Source organism: Lampris incognitus, chromosome 4 (assembly GCF_029633865.1).
Source record: "Lampris incognitus isolate fLamInc1 chromosome 4, fLamInc1.hap2, whole genome shotgun sequence".
In the NCBI taxonomy this organism is placed as follows: domain Eukaryota; kingdom Metazoa; phylum Chordata; class Actinopteri; order Lampriformes; family Lampridae; genus Lampris; species Lampris incognitus.
Window position 1 is genome coordinate 58759540 of NC_079214.1, and position 22786 is coordinate 58782325.

Genomic DNA, 22786 nt, shown 5'->3' on the forward strand with positions numbered 1-22786 from the left:
TGCCCCAAAGAGTGAATAAATGCTATAATGCAATTTAAAATGCAGTTTCTACTGTTTCTATCAAATTGCAACCTCCCTCCCCCAAGATCAGGTGGAGGGGTCCTCAGGGTATAGATCAAAAATACGCAGGGGGTCCAGGACCCCAAAAAGGTTGAGAACCACTGCTCTATGGACATGTACTGCACGCCGCACCAAGGAATCAAACCCTCGGTGGTGGAGACAAAGGGCACTTTCTAAACTCGAGCTTGCCTCTCGAGGGGATACACGCGCTAACAATGGCTGGGACTCATAGCCGCAAATGAGAGGAGAGTTTAAACCCGTAAACCACATCAAGAAAGGCCATCGCATCGGTGGCGGAGCAGCCGCTGTGGCTTTGCTGTAGACCGGGCCAGGAGAGAGAGAAGGACACCAGGGGACAAACAACCCTTTGCACGGCTACCTTCGTCTGACTTCTGATTGCATGCCTCGTCTCCATGTGAAAAACAAAAAAAAAACAAAAAAACCGAGAAGGTCTGTCTCGCTCTCTGTTCCTCTTTCAGCCAGATCTGATCCTTCCTCTTCCCGCTGAAGGAGGATCTGTGGCTTGTCTGTGCAGAAGCTGGCGTCCGTGTGATGCCGCTCGCATGGCTTCAGATGCCCGTCACGTGCTGGAGAGCCCCTGGGAGCAAATGGACGACCTTCTCGCCGGTAAGAGCATGCTTGATTTGTGGACCCCCCACCCCTTGCCCCCTCAACAGACCACCGAGTTTGTGATCGCTGGCCTGCGTGAGGCCAGGTCTACCCACACCACGTGGCTCGCGAGGACCGACGTTACAGCCCCGAGCGCACTTGGGAGCAAGAACTACAGCTAGAATTTAGATTTATTTTATTTTTCTCCATTATTTTGTTTTGTCAGTCTGGATCAGAAGCGTGTCTGTTTTGGATCTGGATGCACCGACTTGGATAAAGAGAGACAGATATGGACGAGAGTGATACTGAAACCGCGCTATTTGCCTTTAACTTCTCCTTTATCTCCCATCCCATGTTACCCCCCCTCCCCTCCGGGCGTTACCAGAGAAACAGAGTCATGGCTTGCGAAGAACTTGAGATTTTAATTGCAAAGAGACATGAACATAGTGTAACGTGCATGGATAAGAAGACACGCTGGCCGCTAACTCGCGGCTCTGAACCTTTAGTCGAGCGGTTAGCGATGCCTCCTGCGGTGCGGGCGATACGGGTTCGCTTCCCGGCCGCGGCAGTTCCTGCGGTTGCGTTGTCCCCTCGAATTCGCTACAATATAAATTGTCTTAATATTTTTTATTGCTTTGGCGAGTGAGCGTGCGTGTAAGCGGCATAACGGCCCTTCCACTTGTCCATAATCAGGAGTTAACGGCCTCTTCGTCGTCCCTTATGGACACCGCGTCAGGCATCATCCCTTACTTAATCCACTTATCAATAGCGTTTATTGTGAATTAGTCTGACCTTCGAGACGGCGGGCGGTCGAGGGGACGTCCCCCCCCCCCGGACAATTTGTGAAATCTGCCCCCTTTCTTCTTTTCTGCTTCTCAACGCCAATTATTGTTTCTTCGTGTTGCACTTCCCATCTTGCTCCACTCCCCCCCCGCCCCCCCCTCTATTTCGGCCTACGCGGGGAGCCCGTCTGAGTTAAGGTTAAGTGGGTCATGAGAAGTAGTCGGTGCCGTCTGTGGCGTGAAGCTTTCTCGGAGCGACGGTATTTTGAACCGTGAGTTGTCTATTTTAGAAAACGCATTGTTCTGCAAAAAAAAAAAAAACAATGCTCCTCGGCGCGTGCAAGCGCAAAGCCCTCTTATAGCGAAACAGCGCCCTCTCGTGGGCGTCCCGGGGACTTTTTCTGTCACGGAAATCCCTGCACCAAACCAAACCACAGAGATCCAGGAGAGAGCAGATAAGTGACATGTGAGAAGTGTTGCACTCTTTTATCCTCTCATTAGCAGGATATTACATAGACCATTATGATCCTGTTCAGCCTGTTATATGCGACACCCTCAGGTTGGGCTGTGCGTTGCCGAGCATTTCACAAGACAATTCCACAGTGCAAGTGTCAGGATTCGAGATATTATGATATATGGCAGTGTTTTGTCAAAGTCTTGGCAAAATGTCATGAAGAACACGCCTCGATATGATTAAAATCACAGCAATCAGAGCCATGGCTAATGCAGCACTTAGCAGCACCCGCTGTGGTTTGTTTTGTGGCAGGCCTGTTACAATACTGCGCCTGCCACCTAGTGGTCGAACATACCAACAACACAAAGAAGTGTCATCTCTTTGTATGGAATCGTCAGTGGTTTGTGAAAATCGCTACAATATTTTGAGAGATGGTATCTCGATATGCAAGTGTATTGATACTTTGTTACACCTCTGCCTGCAGGGCTGTTGGATGCTGCTGTTGTATTGATACTTTGTTACACCTCTGCCTGCAGGGCTGTTGGATGCTGCTGTGGTATTGATACTTTGTTACACCTCTGCCTGCAGGGCTATTGGATGCTGCTGTTGTATTGATACTTTGTTACACTTCTGCTTGCAGGGCTGTTGGATACTGCTGTTGTATTGATACGTTGTTACACCTCTGCCTGCAGGGCTGTTGGATGCTGCTGTTGTATTGATACTTTGTTACACCTCTGCCTGCAGGGCTGTTGGATGCTGCTGTGGTATTGATACTTTGTTACACCTCTGCCTGCAGGGCTGTTGGATGCTGCTGTTGTATTGATACTTTGTTACACCTCTGCCTGCAGGGCTGTTGGATGCTGCTGTTGTATTGATACTTTGTTACACCTCTGCCTGCAGGGCTGTTGGATGCTGCTGTGGTATTGATACTTTGTTACACCTCTGCCTGCAGGGCTGTTGGATGCTGCTGTTGTACTGATACTTTGTTACACCTCTGCCTGCAGGGCTGTTGGATGCTGCTGTTGTATTGATACTATGTTACACCTCTGCCTGCAGGGCTGTTGGATGCTGCTGTTATTAAACACAGGGAAGCTTGTAGTGGTGCCCTGTCTCAGCTTCAAAAAGAAATTACAAAGTTTAGAGACTATCTGTTGACCTGTTGTTGAAGCGCTGCTGTTTTCATTTCCTTAAAAGTCTCTTCTTTCGTTCAGGCACCAAGGCAGCTGCTATCGAAGGGCCCTGCGATGCCCATACGGGGTTGAGTTGCCAGGGTCGCTGCTCTGTCGAGCGTACCCCAAAACCAGCCCTCCCCCCGACACTTGACCCCGCTATCAAGGTTAGTCAGCTGATGGAGGAGCTCAGGGAAATACTGGAGGGTCAAGGGAGCGTGCGAGACCAGGACTCTCTTCTGCAACAGGTCTCCGTCGACACAGCACATATGCTATTGGATTGGCTAGGGAGTGGCGAGGTAAGTACCCTCAAAACCAAAAGATTAAAAAAAAAAGAGTCTTGCTTTAAACTGACACAGTCGGTCTGCAGCATGGAGAAAATACCCAGTGCACTTCAAAGTGCCCACTATATTTACCGCTATGGAAAAACATATTGAAAAGACCACACATATAGTGAAACCAGGCAAAATGGCGTGCACAGATTAAAGCCCTGGTGGATTGTAGCTGGCATGCAGACAAGGTAAGATTATTTTGGGAAACTGCTCAGATATATGAGTTTCTAAGGTTTTTACTAGGGGTGTATGGATAATTTATGGGGTCCACAGTGGTCTTTATGCACAGTGATCTGTCAGGAGGGCGTTTTTTTTTTTTGTTCCTGTAGTTTAGCAGGGGGTTGGACCTACTGCCGACTAAACTGATAATGACTTCCAGAGCTCCTGTTGCAACTGGAAGTAGTTTTGCCCCCCTTTCCCCCTTACCATCCCCCCTTTTTCCTTCATCCTGGAACAAATCCCCTTCTATCACTCTTTTCCACCCTTCAGCGACTTCTTGTATATCTGACCTTCTGTCCTCCTGATATATTCCCTCTTATCTCCTTTTCTTTATCATTTCAACATGCAGCTTCACCTCAACTTCAACTCTACTACGTCCTCCTTACCGTTCAGCCTCTTCTACTGCTTCCTTTCTCCCTCTTTCCTGCACTTTTTTTTTCTTTTTTCCTGGCTTCTTCTTTCTCTGTGCCACATCTGACGAGCATGTGCTGCAGCGTTGCTTCTCTCCTGTGCCCCTTTAGAAAGCCCCCTGAAACTAGGTACAGCAGGAGGGACGCCACAGAGAAGGGAAGGAGAGAGAGAGAGAGAGAGAGAGAGAGAGAGAGAGAGAGAGAGAGAGAGAGAGAGAGAGAGAGAGAGAGAGAGAGAGAGAGAGAGAGAGAGAAAGAAAGAAAGAAAGAAAGAAAGAAAGAAAGAAAGAAAGAAAGAAAGAAAGAAAGAAAGAAAGAAAGAAAGAAAGAAAGAAGGAACACTGCTTCATAATAACATGACAATAAGAAAAGAAGGAAGAAAAGAAGAAAAGCGAGGGATTAGAGGGACAAAGGGAGAGAATAAGTGTATAAAAGAAGGTTTTTTAATAATAAGACAGTTTCAGCATGTTCAGCATATGAGAGAGAGAAAGAGAGAAAGAGAGAGGGGGGGAGAGAAAGGCAAAGAGAGAACAGAGGAAAAGAAAAACAGTGTGGATTTGTCAGAGAGGTGAAAACAGAGGACAGACAGAAAGACAGAGACAGACAAAAAGAAAGACCGAGAGAGAGAGAGAGAGAGAGAGAGAGAGAGAGAGAGAGAGAGAGAGAGAGAGAGAGAGAGAGAGAGAGAGAGAGAGAGAGAGAGAGAGAGAGAGAGGGAAAGGTAGAGCAGCAGAGTAGAGAGGAGAAGAAAGGGAGGGAGGGCAGCCAGCTGGCATGCTGTAAGTCATATGGATCAGCAGTACAGTGGGACTTTAGAGGCGGCCAGCCTGCCCGCTCTGCAAACCACACGGCGAGCTCCTCTCTTGCTGCCTACAGCAAGGAGGAAGGAGGACCAGGAGGAGAAGTACAGGGTACACTTCAGAAGACCAAAATCCTCTCCCTTGACAGGCTTTTTGAACTTTTAGCGCTGCAGCTCCGTCCGTCTCGCCGTGGAACTTAAACCGGTCTCTGTTTACCCGACTCGGCACTGCATCCTGCAGCCCTGCTGGATAGACTCCTGTGGCAGTAGCTGACAGAAAGAGGAGTCAGACTTACAATGGACCTCCAGTATGGAGTATGATATTGATTTCTATAAGCATTTTTCCTGGCTTAGAAAGGTAAGAAACTCGCCGTTTGAATGTCTCCCCAGTGGTAGCCACTGCATATGCTACATGGCTGTGCATATTGGATCCTCTGCTTGCTCTCGTTTTTTGCTTTTCCTGTTTCAAGTTCTTTGTCATCTTGTTTTTCTTTGTATAGTATTCTTCTCTATAAGGATGCAAAATATTGACGTTTTTGCCAATATCCAATGACTGATACAATACCAACTGATATCGATACCAATACCAACACCAACACCAACAACAATACTTATACTGATACCCAATGGTGTATTAGTAAAAACAAACATGGGTTAACTACCATTTCAGTCAGTGATCGTCATTAGGCAGCCAGCTACCATCATGGACAATATTGTTAGAAACATATAATTGATGTATATTCCCAAGGAAATATACAAATTGTCTATAACTTGTACCAGTTGGATACTATTTAGTTTGATGCATGCTCTAAATTAGTGGAATATTTATGTCAGCCCTAAAAAGGTGGGTAAACTATAGTCTGCAAATAAAGCAAATGCTTAGGTGCATTTACCCTCCACTACAGCAACGCCGATACCAATAATGATAGTTTTCACTTCATGGCAAAATGACCGTGTCTTAGTTTCCAGCAGTGGAGTTTATTTACTATTGTGCTGTAACTGTGATGCTAGGTGTAGGTGCAGACATCTGAAAAATACTGCTTCATTAGTACCGGTCCTATTTATTATCCAAGTGTCTGTATTCACTGAAGGAGATGCGATTACCTCGGTCTAAATGGAGGAAATGTTAACAGTTATTTTGGCTTCATGATTTCAGACATCTTTTGCTCCTGCATTTGTTCCACAACAGGTTGAAAGCTTCCCTGTAAATTGCAAACTGTTGCACTTCCTCAATTGAAATCTGTTTTTTTTTCTCGTAAATATTAAAATGGCGTAAGCTAAATTTCTTTCCGTCTTCCCATCGACACCTGTCGTCGACGCTGGCGCATAACTAACGCGTCGTCGGATCAGCAAATAACTTTTGATATCCGTCCTGATACTGATAACACGTTTTTTCAGCTGGCCGATACTGATAAACTGACGGATAAATTGTGCGCCCCTTCTTCTTCTTTGCCTCCTTCTTATCAGTATTTACTCTTTTTTTTATGGTTGTAATGGATGAAATGGGGGGAACACCTGTTCGGTTCGTGTGGCAGATGTGTGTAGCAGATTAGTGCTGTTTTACATCACAAACTTTCGCCGAAGTAAAACCTGTGTGTTGAACTGGGAAAGTTAGTGAGAACAGATTTTGTGGACTTTTAAGCAGGTTTACTGGAAGGACTTACTGCCGTCCTTATTTTACATGCGGTACACGTTCTACTTCATCAAATCCTGTAATCTCAACGTTTGATTTTAATTTCACTCCCATGGTTATTTGAATTTTGCCACTTTTCTTCGTATGGTTACCTCTCTCCTATCACTGCAACGGTTTGGTTTCCCCCTTCCCATCGTTCAAGCTCATCTTCCTCTTTTCCACAAATACTGCGCCCCTAGAGTTAGAGTAGAAAATTAGACAGTTATTATGGATGTTTAATTAATCAGATATCACAATATGTTTCAGCTGGATGCCTTGATACTGACAATTTGAAGATATTTTGGGAGGACTTTTTGTTGTTTTCATAAGATATTAACATGTTGAGAAATGGTCATTAGTAATGTGGATATGATGACCAAGCAGGTAGAGACACCCACTGTTCATTTCATTCAGCTAAAACAGTCAAATTCATCTAGAAAATGGTCTCACTTTACTGAAATGGGACCGTTAAGACCAGGAAATGATAACATTTAAGTTATATCATCATATTATGATAAACAAAATACCAGACAATGTCTCATATTATGATATATATATCGATGGGCAATATGTCAATATCATATATATTGCCCAGCTCCAGGTCTGATTTTGCAGATTTAATTTCATGGATTATTTGATTTGTGTTATGTTGACAGGGGTCTGACAGACAGTTCTTAAACTGATTCTGTATTAGGAGCAAACTAGAGTGTTTTAGGACTCTATTCCGCATGGAAATGGTGGCATGCTTCAGCAGGTTGTTAGATGGGATGGGCAGTTATGATACTTGGAGGAACAACGTGCAGAGCAGCTGAACAGTAACATGAAAGGTGAGCCTGACAGACAGGTAACATAACGAGTTTAGTACGGGAGATAAACTGAACTGCATGTCAGATGAGACGGCTTCCTACCTTGTGAGGTGATTCAACATGAGGGATTGTCAAAGTCGAGTTTAAAAGCTTCATTTTTCAGGAATTTAAGTTAAAAAAAGAAGTTCATTTTCCAAATTAAGTACATATAGTAAATAGACACATTATGTGCACACTGATGAAAATGCATATAAACATGTTCAGACTCAAAGTAGGAAAATGCTTACTAAATGTTGCATCCTTTTATATCCTTTCACTATCATTTTTGGAAATCTGCACAACATGAGAAAACCAGTTGGTTGCATGGCCTATATTTGACACAACAGTGGTGCAGAAAAATCAATAATACAGACGAAGCCATAACGCATTTTGCTCCTTTTGGCTCGTCTTTTTTGTATATTCAAAGCCAATATATCCAGTTGGTACCGTGTAAATATTACACTTATTATTATTATTATTATTACAAAGCATTCAGTTATATCTATCGATGGCGTAAATTAAACATTTTTTGAAGTTTGCTGTAAAAGAAAAAAATGTTTCCAATTCTCTATTAAAGGCTTAATGGTATTTTAAAACGACTGCAAACCGCTTGAGCTGGCTGGCTGGCTCAGGATGGATGGAGGACTACATCAAGTTTCCATGATTGTGGTCGAAGGCCTGGATTTCTGAGCAATTTGATCTCATTTGGTTACAATTTCATTTCCCTTGGATGTTGATGAGAACAGTACAGTACAAACAGCCCTGGACTTGTTTTTTTTTTATTTAATATAGTTTTTCTTTTGCAAAATGCTTTTCGCCATTAAAACGTCCTGTGCCACAGTTAAAACAGGACTATGAACTGTAAAGCTTTTGTTCACACTCTGCAAACACACTGGGTTATTTGACACTGAGAGATTAGTTATACAGTTGTGTGTGTGTGCATGCACGCGTGTACACGTGTGTGTGCATTTGCACTTCACATGTGTGTGTGTGTGTGTGTGTGTGCGTGTGTTTGTGTGTGTGTGTGTGCGTGCCTGTGACCTCATTGGCGTGAGCTGACGATGACAAATTTAACCCACTGGGCAACTGCTCTCCATTCCTGGCGGGTTAAGTGAATCTAACAGTACTTGACCATTGCTCTTAAGGTGAATCTGCATCAGTCTGGGACAAGTGAGACCTACCAGGAGCGGCTGTCACGTCTGGAGGGGGACAAAGAGTCGCTCATTCTTCAGGTGGGAACGTTTCCTTCTATGGAAAATATAGATCTGATTATTTATTACCATGCATGCAAAGGTACACGAGACAGAGGCTAAAAAAAAAAGCTATTGATTTGTCATTACACATATTTTCATGTCTGACATATGTTAGCACTAAAGTTATGATAACGGTAACCGCATTAACCTAAAGAAAGACCGATCGCCCGTTCAGCTAAAAGTGAATTATTTGCGCTTTGGATATGAGCGTGCTTTAATGAAAGAGGACACATGACACTTCACCGGCCCCCAGATGCCCCCGCTGATTATAAACAGTGCCCATATCCCATAACAGCGTTAGAAGGGGGAGAGGTGGGGCGGTGGTGACGTGGGTGGTGCTCTGTTGTATAGTATTTACAGTGGTCATTGTACTCCACTGGATAAGTGAAGCAACACTGATTACTTTGCTTTCATTGTGTTACACTTCCAGTCTATCTGGTTTTGTAGTGTCACTGTGTGTGTGCACATGTGTTTTTGTGCAAATTTATGCAGCACTTGTGTATCGCTAAGACTTGCTGAGCAAGGGTTCACCTCAGACAGGTCTGGGCTAGAAGCGAGCTAATGTGTGGGAGCAGATGCTCTTGCTTGTTTCTAAGGAAGGTCTGATACACACACACACACACACACACACACACACACACACACACACACACACACGCACACACACACACACACACAAACACACACACACCGACATTCCTCTCATAAATCCCTTCCAATCGGCTTGACAGGTCCCTCCTCTGTCATGTGATTGGCTATTACAGGTCTTGAATATTTTTTTTCCTGCAAACTTCCATCTAACCTGTGTCCACCAGACTTGGCTCAAGCCTCTTAAGCATTGCAAGTACTTGCTGGAAGACAAAGAGTCATTCATTTATTCTCAAAGGAAATGTTTGCGCTGTTTAATCTGGCACAGTGCAGGGTACATCAACAAATGCACAGGCCAAAAGTGAAATGACTGGTGAAAGTGGCTCTAAATGATCAGTTTCTCTGTTAAGGCACATTAACAAAGGAGAATTCCGGATGCCTCGAAAATTTGCGGTAGGCCGGAGCTGTCGTATGAAGATGTTATTTGGGGAGAAAGGATGGTTTGAAAAGAAAGAGATTCTTGTTTCATCACTAAATGCTGTTCTCTTTCTTTCTCACACACACACACACACACACACACACACACACACACACACACACACACACACACACACACACACACACACACACACACACACACACACACACACACACACACACAGGTGAGTGTGCTGACAGACCAAGTGGAGGCTCAAGGGGTGAAGATCAGCGATTTGGAGAGTTCTCTGGAGGAGCACCAGCACAAACTCAGTTCCACAGAGCAGATGTTGCAGCAGGTACACACCCTCGAGAACCTCTGCACCACACTGACTCATGGCAAAACTCTCTCGCTCAGACGAACACACTAACAATATATGGATGAGAGGAGCAGGGTCATTTTGAAAATCTGACTGCTACTAGTACACTGTAAAAAAAAGAAGAAGAAGAAGAAGAAGGCACGTCAAAAGTGAGACAAAATTTAGCATATTTAACACTAGAGGGACTGAGATTTCACTCCTACCTAAAACGACCCAGTACCCAGACATGTTGGAGATAATCAAAAATCAAGTTTAGACTATTTCTCTGCAATGGAGAACGCTAGTGTGTTTCTAGGACAGAGCAATGAACTTCGCGAAGGAAATGACGTGACCATCTCACGTCATAAATAGTGACACGACGAGCGCCATGACGCACAAATTACGCGCGGTCATTTTGACGGGTCGCGGTCGTTTTACGTAGCTCTTCTCATAACTTTTCTAAAACTCGTTTTAATGCAACTATAGACAATTGTAGGAGTATTCGGGGAGTGGCACGTCTGTATCTTTCTTTTTTCCACAAAGTTATGAAACTTTGAAAACCCAAAACGGGTCAACATGACCGCCTTGGTCGTTGTAAGAAAATCCACAAAACACATTAATCTGCTAGTGCGGTCAGATATTTCAACAGGGTAAAGACACATTTCCATACCTGTCGTCCGTTTGCTTGGTTCCGAATCAGGGACTAATATGTTAGAATTGTAACCAGTTATTTATTTTCTTGCCCGGTGCGGGATTCGATACGAGGTGTACTGCACCACAAAGCGACGTCACTAACCGCTCGGCTAAAGGGTCAGACCCGTTAGCTAGGGACTAACGTGTCTTATTGGTAGTTTACAGTCGTTACCCTCCCCGGAAGCGCACCCTCGCGCTTTGTTATTCCCGCGCTCCGAAGAGACTTCTGAGGATCTGCACATTTCCGGATCCCACCGCTGCCACCAATGTAACCGGTTATTTTCTTGCCCGGTGCGGGATTCGACACGGGGTGTATTGCACCACAAGGCGACATCACTAACCGCTCGGCTAAAGGGTAAGACCCGTTAGCTAGAGGCTAACGTGTCTTATTAGTAGTTTACAGAATGTTGCCCTCGCACCCTGGCTCGGTTTGTTTTCACAAACCAAAGTTGTTTAAGAAACGCCATTCGCGTTTTGCGACAGGCATGGGCGCTAGTCCATGAATACTGGGACGGCATCCAGCCCTTTACCCGTGCCCCCGTCCACAGAGCTAGAGCTTGCGGCGACGTAACATTCTGCCAAATCACCATGCGGGTTGACAAGCCCACACCGGACCGGCCGCCATTGGTGCTGCTGTGCCCTCACAGGGTACCGACGGAAACTGTAAAATCCGCTGTGGCGACCCCTGAGAAACGGAACAAGCCGAAAGATGAAGAAGAAGAAGAAGAAGGAGGAGGAGGAGGAGGAGGAGAGAAGAAGAAGAAGAAGAAGAAGAAGAAGAAGATGCGTGAGCGAACTGTTCCCTCATTGGTCAGAATTTTCGCGCGGGAATTAGATCGCTAGCCTCTGAAAAGAAAAACGCGGGAACAACGCGTCGAAAGTGGAGCGAAATCAGTAGCTCATCATGGCAGTCGTTGCGTATTTGTCGCTGCTATGCCAGTGGTATCAGTACGAGTATCACATTCACTCTGAACGGCAATCTAGACCTCGTTTAGAAAACAATATGTCGATGCTTTTCGTACGAAGACGCGCTGCTTCGAGGCACGTCAGGTAGGAGAAGGCGCACAACGCATACGGTGACGTATTCACCCGGCAGGTTGTGCCCTGAAGATGCATCAGGTAAGCTTGTTTGGGTCCGTTGGGTTGGACTGGGAGCGGGCCGAGGCCACCCTTTCTTGCCGATCTCGGCCTGCTTTTTCTTTTCTTATCTATTTTTGTGTGTGTTGTTGTGTATGTGAGTGCGATTGCTGTGTTCACATCTCGCCAAACGAATCGATCTTTGGGGGGGGGGGGTGCTCCTGGTTTCGAAACACCTGCTCCAAACGATCCAGGTGTGAAAGCGCCCTTAAGATTTATGAAACAAGATAAACTCGCTCGTTAGCCTAAAAGACCAGACATCTTGAAGCAAGTTAAAATGCATTGGTTTTAATAAATTGTAGCGAATTCGGGGCACAACGCAACCACGGTAAATGCCGCGGCCGGGAGGCGAACCCGTGTCGCCCGCACCGCAGGAGACATCGCTAACCGCTAGACTGAAGGATCGTGTCCGCGAGTCAGCGGCCAGCGTGTCTTCTTATCCATGCACGTTACAATATATAGGGCGGGATGGTGGCGCAGGGGTTAGCGCGGTCGCCTCACAGCCAGAAGGTCCTGGGTTCGAGCCCTGGGGTAGCCCAACCCTGGGGGTCGCCCCGGGAAAATCCCCCCCCCTCCCCAAAAAAGTAATAGTCACATTAACAACTATATCTGGTTATCTTTGCATGGGTAAGGTCAACTTAGGATAAACATAACCTGTTTAATGCACCTAGAATTCCACACCATCTTTCAATTTCTTGACATGTAAAAGCTTCATAATTTAAAATCAGCTTGTTGAACTGATGCAGGATGGCACGGTGGTTAGCGCGGTCGCCTCACAGCAAGAAGGTCCTGGGTTCGAGCCCCGGGGGTAGTCCAACGTTGGGGGTCGTCCCGGGTCATCCTCTGTGTGGAGTTTGCATATTCTCCCCATGTCTGCGTGGGTTTCCTCCGGGTGCTCCGGTTTGGTTTCCTCCCACAGTCCAGAGACATGTAGGTCAGGTGAATCAGCCATACTGAATTGTGTGTTTGTGTGTGTGTGTTAGTGTGTGGACCCTGTGATGGACTGGCGGCCTGTCCAGGGTGTCTCCCTGCCTGCCGCCCAATGATTGCTGGGATAGGCTCCAGCATCCCCGCGACCTTGAGAGCAGGATAAGCGGTTTGGATAATGGGTGGATGGATTTTGAAATACCATCTCTAGTTTGAGGCATAACTTGTTAAAGATGTAGTCAGTAATATTTTTATATCAAAAAATGCTTTATTCGACACCTTTCCCCACTGGCATTTTCATAGCAACAGCCATTGAATGTATTAGCGTTCAGTACGTGTTCCTCTAGATTTGACTTTACATTGTTGAACGTTGGGGCCCAACATTCCCACCAAGTATTCAAATTGAATGGCACTTGCACAGGAATTGTGTCACCACAATGGGAAAAGGAAAAAAAGAAAAAAGAAGGAACTTGCATGTCGAATGTGGACAAGCAAACGATAGCTGCTAAAATACAAAGCTAAATGCTATCTAACATTTAATTTGGTTTGATATGGATATTATAAAGGTTTGATATCGATTGATATGTTGATCGATATTGCTGTGTCAGACGACAGTGTTCATCAGTGCTCCCCCTCCAAAATACACACGCTGCCTCTGGATTATCCTAGCAGTGTTACACCACAATCTGCCACGGTGAAAATTGCTACCTCCGTGTTCTGGCTTTACTGTGCTTTCAGGATCAGGCTCGTGCAGACTGGAGCACCAGGATCTGCGGTATGAAAATGAACTATTGCGACCACCAGATGATGCCAAATCCACCGCAGCTGCAGAAATTAAGGATGATGACTTTAATCACGCAATTAGTCGACAAAACCACTTAAAGCAATTCTCCACAAAAAGCTCCCCTATTTCACTTGTAAAAATACTCATTTTAAGAGGGAATTACTAAGTTGGACAACTCAAGATAAACATTCTTAAATCATGATGAATAATACGTAGTTCATAAAGAGTAAGCGATTCGTAAAAATAGACGATATTTCTGAGGGATTTTAAGACTAATACTTGTTGAGATGTACCGTTTTTTGACAGTCTAGTATTCTTTCCAATGAATGAGAATTGACAAACATACGACTCCCCATCCATCTTTTACAAATGACTCTAAAGTAGACCCCCCCCCCCAAAAAAATTTTTTTAAATTGGCAAACAGCTGTAGTATGTGGCCCAGGAGGAGTTTGGCTTCCCAGGAGGAAATTCCTTGCTTGGATTCCAACGTGGCCGGCTCTTTAATACCGAGACAACCAAAATATTTAGGACGCTCGGATCCCCTGCACTGCCACCATGTGCGCAGCTGCTGTGTTCAGGGCCAGTCTGGTCTCGTGTGGTCCGTGTCGGCACAGGTGAGCCAAAAACACCTCAAACACGCCACTAACCTTCAGCAATCCAGATGAAGCAAGAAGGCCTGCCTTGTCAGGCTCACAGAGAGAGACAGTCAGACAGACAGAGAGATAGACACTCACAGAGAGACACAGAGAGAGAGCAACAGACAGAGAGAGAATGAGAGAGCCAGACAGATAGAGAGACAAAGAAACAAAGAGAGGGAGACAAAAAGAGACAGACAGAGAGACAGAATTTTTTTGATTTTCAGACAGAGAGCAACAGAATGAGAGAGACAGACAGACAGACAGACAGATGAGAGACAAAGACAGACAGACAGAGGAGAGACAGAGAGAGGCCACACCTCTGTTTATTACACTTAAACTCACTGAGAACATTTTTGTTATAAAAATGAATACAACAGGTGAAAAAAAAATTTAGACACATTTAGTAGTAAAATGGAGAAAACAGTCAATGGGACAGGAGGAGAGGGGGAGAGAATAAGGGAGGGAGGGAGATAGATGATAAGAAAGAAAGAAGGCAAGCATGAAAAAAGACAGAAGCCGAGACAGCGGGCCTTAATGGAGACACAGGAGGAAGGTTCAAAGAAGGAAAAGTAAGGAGTGCGTGGGGGAGAGGGAAAGAGAGTCGGACAGACAAAAAGAGGTATGAGGAAGGGAGGGACGGCAGAGAAAAGGTGGAGAGAAGGGAGGGAGGGAGACTGTGGGCTGGGGAGGTGCTCCTCGCCTGTGAGAGAGAGGTGCATGGCCACATCTCGCTGCACTTTGAGGTCGCGTTCAAATCCACAGCAGATGTTTTCAGACAGCACGACACGGGAATGAATCCGCCATAATTTCCTACATGGAAAAAAAAACAAAACTAAATGAGACTTAACTACGACTGCGATCCATGAAGGAGGCAGATGTTTACTCTGCAGCAGCCAGACGCTAAGGTAAGATTAACAGGACAACACACAAACATTTCTAATATTTTTACGTCATTATAAGTGCAGTTTGACAACTTTGCCGGTGTGGCTACCCGTCTGAGAGACATGCCAGAGAAGTATATTTAAACTCTCTGATGGGTCATGAGCCCAAAGCTATGGCAAACACATGGTATCTCCGTCTATGTAGTGTTGCTGGTAAGCCTGAGCTGGTCTCTCAGAGACGTGGTCATTATGAGGCTTTGGACCTGAGCTGTAAATCTCTTCCCAGTGACAAGGCACTAATATTTTCCATGTGCACCCGAGAAAGTAGCCCAGATATTTTCCTTTAAAAAGCCCTGGTTTAAAAAAAACAGAAAAAAGAGAGTGTGTGTGTGTGTGTATATATACTGTGTCGATAGCTTTGGATGCCACGCTTCCCCGGGCCTTAAGTGATCCAGCACCTGCCTGACATCAGCAAAATTGGTAATACATCTGCCCCGCGTAGTCTGGCTGGACTCGCGAGGCTGACAATCAACTTTCTTTGCAGCGGGCAGAATGGTCAGTGGCTTTTAGTGGACCGAAGAGGTCCCCGAGCGACAGATTTGATGAACGGCAATTCGCATACAAAGAAATACACCTGTGAGGGTCGTTCTCCGGTCTCTGTACGAGTTCTGACCTCAGTCTTCTGTAGATGCACTTTAATGTACAGTCTCTCTCGCCCCCTCTCGCCCCCCCCCCTCTCTGTCTCTCTCTCTGCTCTGTAGTTTGAGTGAGCTGTGAAATTGGCATTATAAATAGTGGTCATGGGCTGTGTATATTTAGCCACTCAAACAGCATTGGAAACCAGTGGGTTTGTCTGACAGGACTGTCATTACAGAACCAGCAGCGAGCTGCTTGTGCTTCATACTGGATGTTACCTTTGCGCCGTACGTACTGTGTGTCATGCCTAATTACACGGTTTGTGTGTGTATGTATGTGTTCTTACATGTGTGTATCTGTGTGTGTGTGTGTGTGTGTGTGTACACATGCGTCTCTAGTTAGTGCTCAGACATGCTGTTTGTGTGTTGTTGTTGATGACAGGAGCTCCTGGACAGGACGTCGCTGGAGAGCCAGAAGCTGAGTCTGATGGGGGAGGTGTCCTACCTGAAACTGAAGCTGGCAGACATGGAGGAGAAACAGGGCCATGGGTCCGAGAGGCAACATAAAGCCGAGGTAATGGCGCTCACATAGTTGGACACAGTGGGGATCTGGAAGGTCCAAAAGGATACACTAAAGGAACCAATAGATTCTGTGACAAGAGATGTAGTATCAAATTTATTATACTAGGTTGGTTGATTTAGAAAGCGAGACCATTAGACAAGGCGTCAGTGAAGGGCTTTGAGAGCCCGACAGTGCTGCTCATTCACAGAAAGCGGAATGGTGTCATGTTGTGTTAATTTCAGTGGTTGTGGAGTTAAAAGTGTTGTGATTTAGTATGGCGTAACACTCTGGACTTATGAATGGGACGTAGGCACACAGTGTTACGGGGTGTTTAAAGTTCTCATTGAGGACCATTTCCAAGAAGAAATTAATTTAGTTGGGATCCTCGTGGCGTCGTGGCAGTTTTGTTCGTCATCTTCAAGAGCGGCATTAAGTTTACTGTGTGGAAAACCCTTCCTGTGTTTGCTTCTTGTGTTTTGGTGAATGGTGGACCGAACCTTGGAAATCAGCTGCAGACTTTATGGAAATCCATAAACACTCCCTTGGGCTCCCCCTCCGCAGAGGGTACATTCTTGGTAACTTCCACTCTGAGGTTCCTGGACCAGGCCTCGTAGGAAACTGCTCTCCAAGGACGTTTTGCTTCCTTTTTTTTTGTCATTTCAACCTGAGTGGTGTGTTTGCTCGAGGCAGACGTGTGAGGTTATCTGCCAGCATGGGTAATATATTAGCCACCTAAAGTGGTTGGTGGTGTCGGGGGCATGCTGTAAAGGATGTAGTTACCATCAAAACACGGCTGGTCAAAGAGCCTTTGTGTCCTTAGACTGACGGTGCAGAACAGAGCTGGCATGATGGATGGCTGGGTAAATATGATGGTGCGTAAGCTTCAGGCTAGAGCTGAGTATTTCCCCTCTCAGCTCTCGTCTTGGTGAAAGGTTGACTGTGCCATTGGAAAAAAACCCCAATAGAATATAGGTTTGCCGGTCTATTCTGTTGCCTACCAACATGGGGATCGCTGGTTCGAATCTCCGCATTACCTCTGGCTTGGTCGGGCGTCCCTACGGACACAATTGGCCGTGTCTGCTGGTGAGAAGCCGGATGTGGGTATGTGTCCCGGTCGCTGCACTAGTGCCTCCTCTGGTCAGCCGGGGCACCTATTCGGGGGGGAGGGGAACGTCCCCCTGGGGAAACTCCTCACTGTCAGGTGAAAAGAAGCGGCTGGCGACTCCACATGTATCGGAGGAAGCATGTGGTAGTCTGCAGCTCTCCCCGGATCAGCAGATGGGGTGGAGCAGCGACCGGGGATGGCTCGGAAAAGTGGGGTAATTGGCTGGATACAATTGGGGGGGGGGTAAAAAAAAGAATATAGGTTTGGTACACATTGGTAGTTTAAAAGGGACCTTCCCCCACCATCCCGAGTACGAAACATACTCAGAAGACGGTAACTTTTATAAATGGAAGTACTATAGGGATATCTTTTGCCACACCAAAGCCCATCAGGAGGGATTTGCCCCGCTCGTCTCAGCAGAAAGGAATAGCAGAGGTGTGTTTATGGACAGAGACCACGTTTCAACACTTTCCCATTTCGCTTTCATCACACACATGCACAAACTCTGCTTTCCCAATGACAGCTGCCTGGTCTAAGAGAGAATGGCAGAAATATCTTTTGAACTTTCTCAACCAGACCCCCCTCCCGCCCCGCCATCCCTCCACCACCTCACACACACACACACACACACGCACACACGCGCATGGCCAACACGCATATATATACACACACCTCCCACTTGCTGTGGAGCCAGTAAACGCATGGTTAAATTTAGCATTGAAGGCGGTCCATATCATCTGTCATATCCGCTCGTGCGGACACCATGTGAGACTTCCTCTGTGACAGTCCAGGCATAGCTCTGCTGCTGTTTACACCCTTCCTATAGGAGCAGCGGACTGCTATTAGCTGGTGGATTTACTCTCCTCTGTCACAGCTCAGCAACGCCAACCGCCCATTTAATGTAGTTAGTCTGAGTCCGTTCATAGAATAACACCAACACTTTGTTTAAATACAGACGTGGAAGAGTCCAGCCCAAGTTCATGTGCAGCGTTTGTTTGCCTTGACCAGACGAGGCTGTTCAAAGGGCTCAGTGTGTGTGTGTGTGTTTGCAATTGTGTTTGTTTGCAATTATGTGTGTGTGTGTGTGCAGTTGTGTGTTTGCTATTGTGTGTGTGTGTGCAATTGTGTGTTTGCAATTGTGTGTGTGTGTTTGCGATTGTGTGTGCAGTTGTTTGTAATTGTGTTTGTTTGCAATTGTGTGTGTGTGTGCGCATGCATATGTGTGTGTTTGCAATTGTGTGTGTGTGTTTGTTTGCAATTGTGTGTGTTTGCGATTTTGTGTGTGTGTTTGCAATTGTGTGTTTGCAATTTCGTGTGTGTGTGTGTGTTTGCAATTGTGTGTGCAGTTGTTTGCAATTGTGTTTGTTTGCAATTGTGTGTGTGTGTGTGCGCGCGCATGTGTGTGTTTGCAATTGTGTGTGTGTGTGTGTGTGTGTGTGTGTGTGTGTGTGTGTGTGTGTGTGTGTGTGTGTGTCTGCAAACCAGCCAGAGATCTGTATTTCTCATACAGGTTCATATTCAGACACGTGCCTTCATACCACAAATTCTATGCTGTGAAATGATTTAAAATGTCCAGACAAGAGCTCGGGGAGAGAGATTATATGAATGGGTATTACTAAAAATGTTACACAACTCCACTGGGAGTGATACATGCACACACACATACATAAACACACACACACACACACACACACACACACAGGTGAAAACATTTCTCACATTCATTCTTTCTTTTCTAAAACCTGTCTATTTCTCTCTTTTCTCTCATTTTCCCCCTCGTTTCACTGCATACTGTCAAGAGTGTAGTGAATTTCATTAGCGAGCTGCAGGAGCAGATGTGTAGGTTTCAGGAGGAGATCAATAGCAAGATCCAGGAGAAAAGGGCCTTGGAGATCCGGGTTGACGGCGGCTCGCCGGAGACCTGCCACACTGGGTCCAGTGAGGCCCAGAGTTCAAACCCGGGGCCCTCCTGTGACAGTACCCCCGAGGAGATGCAGATGCTGCAGGAGACATGGGACAGGCCTGATGGGAACACACACAGCCTGGAAGAGAGTAGCTCAGATGCAGAGCAGCGACAGTGCCACTTTGGAGGAGAAAGTGTAGGCAGAGCCTGTCTGCATGATTATATTTGCCTGCTTTGGACTCATCTGAGATGCAACTCCACCACCCACACCTGAACCCTAACACACAACCACACACACACCCACCAACCTAAGCATTTGTAAGCCCCCGAGTCAAATGCAACATATACTTGCAACATTTCTCCAGCCTCTTGAACACTCATTAGGATTAATGCAACCTGACAAAAACCTACCACACTGCAGAAAGCTCTACATGAAAAGCAGTAAATAGTTATCTTTACTGTAAAAGGTCCTATCTTGCCTTCTGTCAGTTTTACATCAGAAATGGCGGTCAGTGGTTTGATACTGTATGGTGTGCTGGAAGGATCAATGCTGCAAAAAAAAAAAAGTTTATCAATGTATTTTATCTCATTCTAGGTCTCATAATGTTTATTTCATGATATACTAGTAACATTTTCTTACTTCTGTGGAAGATATTAATGTTTTTTCAAGTAGGTGTGCAATATTATTTGCTAGTGGGGTAAGAATATTTTATTAGCAATATCTTGAAATAAGCATTACGAGACTAAATGCAGGATAAAATACCTTAATATGCTCGGCTTATTTTGCAGTGAATATGCTAATCGCACTGATTTATTAACACAACCCAGAACCAAGTTTGTAATTCTGATTTTACCGAGAGCGAGTTGTGTTTGTTTATATTTTCAAATATTGTCTTAATGCATGCTCAATAATCCAGGTAAGAAAATCAAACAAGATTGAGTCAGTTCATCTGGATACAATGTTTATTGACAGATACATGAACTGATTCAACCTTGTTTGACCCCGTTTACACTTGGTTTTAAGATGCATTTTTTTGCAACCGGATCACAAGTGGGCGACGTTAAATACAAATTTAAACCACCAACAAAACGTTTTGTGAACCGCTTACTCAAACCACTTGCCAAGGTGGTCTGGGATGCATTTGACCACATATCGTTTGTAGTGTAAACGCTAATGTGTCCTGATGTGTCCCCGACTAGGACGTAACAGGAAATCTTCTTCTTCGGAGTAACGAAATCTGATCAGAAGTGGTCAGCAGGACGCATTTGGAGACGCATGATGGGCACAGGTGTAAACGGTGATGTGTCTCACTGTCCACTTGTGATCCAGTCGCCCAAAACGCATTTTAAAACCAAGTGTAAACAGGGCCCCAGACTCAAAGTTTGTGCTTTAAATCAAGTTTTCGTCTACGCTCTCTGTTTCAGGGCTTACTTAAGGAGATCAAAATTCTCAAGGATAAAGTGGGACATCTGGAAGATCAGAAAATACAGTATGAGAAGAAACTCAAGGCAACAAAGGTGAATTAAAGCTTTGCTTCTTGCACTGTCTAGACTTTTGATCGTATGACTTCCGTGCCTGGATTCCATTGCTAACTTTTCACGTCACGCAACACTTTCCTAAATATTTGGCCAGTCTAACACTCCAGCCAGTTTAAATGAGTCATTCTTTCTCTCTCACACACACATGTGCACATGCACCCATGCATGCATGCACGTGCACATGCACACACACATGCACTCATGCATGCATGCACGTGCACATGCACGCATGCATGCACACCCATTCATGAACAGCTCCGTTTTTTTTAAACAGATCTGAGAACAATTTTCTCTATAGAAATAGATATAATAATGGGCCTTAACGTCTCTCTTGTTTTCCTTGGCGTCGGCTCACAGCATTACCTCTTGGACTCTTTTCTTCTCTGACTTGCTCTCCCTCATTTCCTCTTCCCTCTTTCTTTCATTTTTTTTCTTCCTCCTTTGTTCCTTTTTCACTCACATTATTTCATCATCTTTCTTGCACTATTCCTCATGCAGTGGGCTATTTCTGTGTCTTTTCTACGAGTCCTACTGGTCTCTCACTGCCCTGCTGTCAGGACGGAGGTTAACTGGACATACACATAGACAGTTGTAAAATGCAGATGTGGAGAGACACCAGAGGAATGGCAGCTGTTACACTCTTCGGGTGTTATTATCCCCCCCCTTTCTCCTCAGTTATACCTGGCCAATCACCCCGCTCTCCGATCCGTCCCGGTTGCTACTCCATCCCCTCTGCCGATCCGGGGAGGGCTGCATTCTACCACATGCCTCCTCCGATACATGTGGAGTCGCCAGCCACTTCTTTCACCTGACAGTGAGGAGTTTCACCAGGGGGACATAGCGCGTGGGAGGGTCACGCTATTCCCCGCCCAGTTCCCCCTCCCCCTCGAACAGGTGCTCTGACCGACCAGAGGGGGTGCTAGTGCAGCGACCAGGACACACACCCGCATCCGGCTTCCCACCCACAGACATTGCCAATTGTGTCTGTAGGGATGCCCGACCAAGCTGGATGTAACATGGGGATTCAAACCGGCGATCCCCATGTTGGTATGCAACAGAATAGACCGCTATGCTACCCGGACGCCCCGGGTGTTATTGTTTTACCTGCTCATTTCCTATTTCCTGTACCTGTAGAGGTACACAGGTTTTCAATTTCAAACAGACACTGCAAAAGCGGATTTCACTTGTTGGACGCCGTCCAGAAAGGGAGAAACTAACTGGTGAAATATGGCGGTGTAGTATTTTACTGGAACGAAAATCTGCATACTCATGCCCCATCCCCATCCCCTATGTAATTCTACAATGTACAATAAGCTATCCACCTGGCTCTGATGTCGCCAGCCAACTCCCCACTAAGATATGATTTTAAAAATGATATGAGACACACAGGTTTTCATATGAAAAAAGTAATGGTGTTATTCACCTCCACCCTTTCCTGCCACTCCAGAGCCTCCTAGTTTACTACATATTGATGAATTATTGAAAGCCTTCTCACTAGCTGCTGCACATCATTAGCCATGTTTCCATCAAAGCATGTTTATGCTTCCATTGCCTACCAACATGGTGATCGCCGGTTTGAATCCCTGTGTTACTACCGGCTTGGTCGGGCGTCCCTACATTGGCTGTGCCAGCGGGTGGGAAGCCAGATGTGGGTATGTGTCCTGTTCGTTGCACTAGCGCTCCCTCTGGTTGGTCAGGATGCCCGTTCGGGGCGAAGGAGGGGTAACTGGGGGGAATAACGTGATCCTCCCACGTGCTATGGCCCCCTGGTGAAACTCCTCGCTGTCAGGTGAAAAAAGAAGCGGCTGGTGACTCCACATGTATCGGAGGAGGCATGTGGTAGTCTGCAGCCCTCCCTGGATCGGCAGAGGGGGTGGAGCAACGACGGGGATGCATTTGTTGAATAAAAACGAAAGGCAAAATCTTAACGATTCCCTCTTTCTCATGGGTCTCAAACTATGTACACATGATGTAAGACGGTGGCGCAGTGGTTAGCATGGTTGCCTCACAACAA

General features: G+C 45.8%; 1 protein-coding gene across 1 annotated transcript in view; it reads left to right on the forward strand.

The window, feature by feature from the left end:
- Positions 1-597: 597 nt before the first annotated feature.
- The window catches only part of ppfibp2a (PPFIA binding protein 2a), a 35979-nt gene continuing 13790 nt past the window's right edge, over positions 598-22786 (forward strand). The window contains exons 1-7 of the mRNA XM_056278571.1: positions 598-687; positions 3117-3373; positions 8497-8583; positions 9855-9968; positions 16106-16237; positions 19130-19429; positions 20659-20751. Coding sequence (XP_056134546.1) covers positions 624-687; positions 3117-3373; positions 8497-8583; positions 9855-9968; positions 16106-16237; positions 19130-19429; positions 20659-20751 — 1047 coding nt within the window. The 5' untranslated portion in view covers positions 598-623. The remainder of the gene's footprint in view (positions 688-3116; positions 3374-8496; positions 8584-9854; positions 9969-16105; positions 16238-19129; positions 19430-20658; positions 20752-22786) is intronic.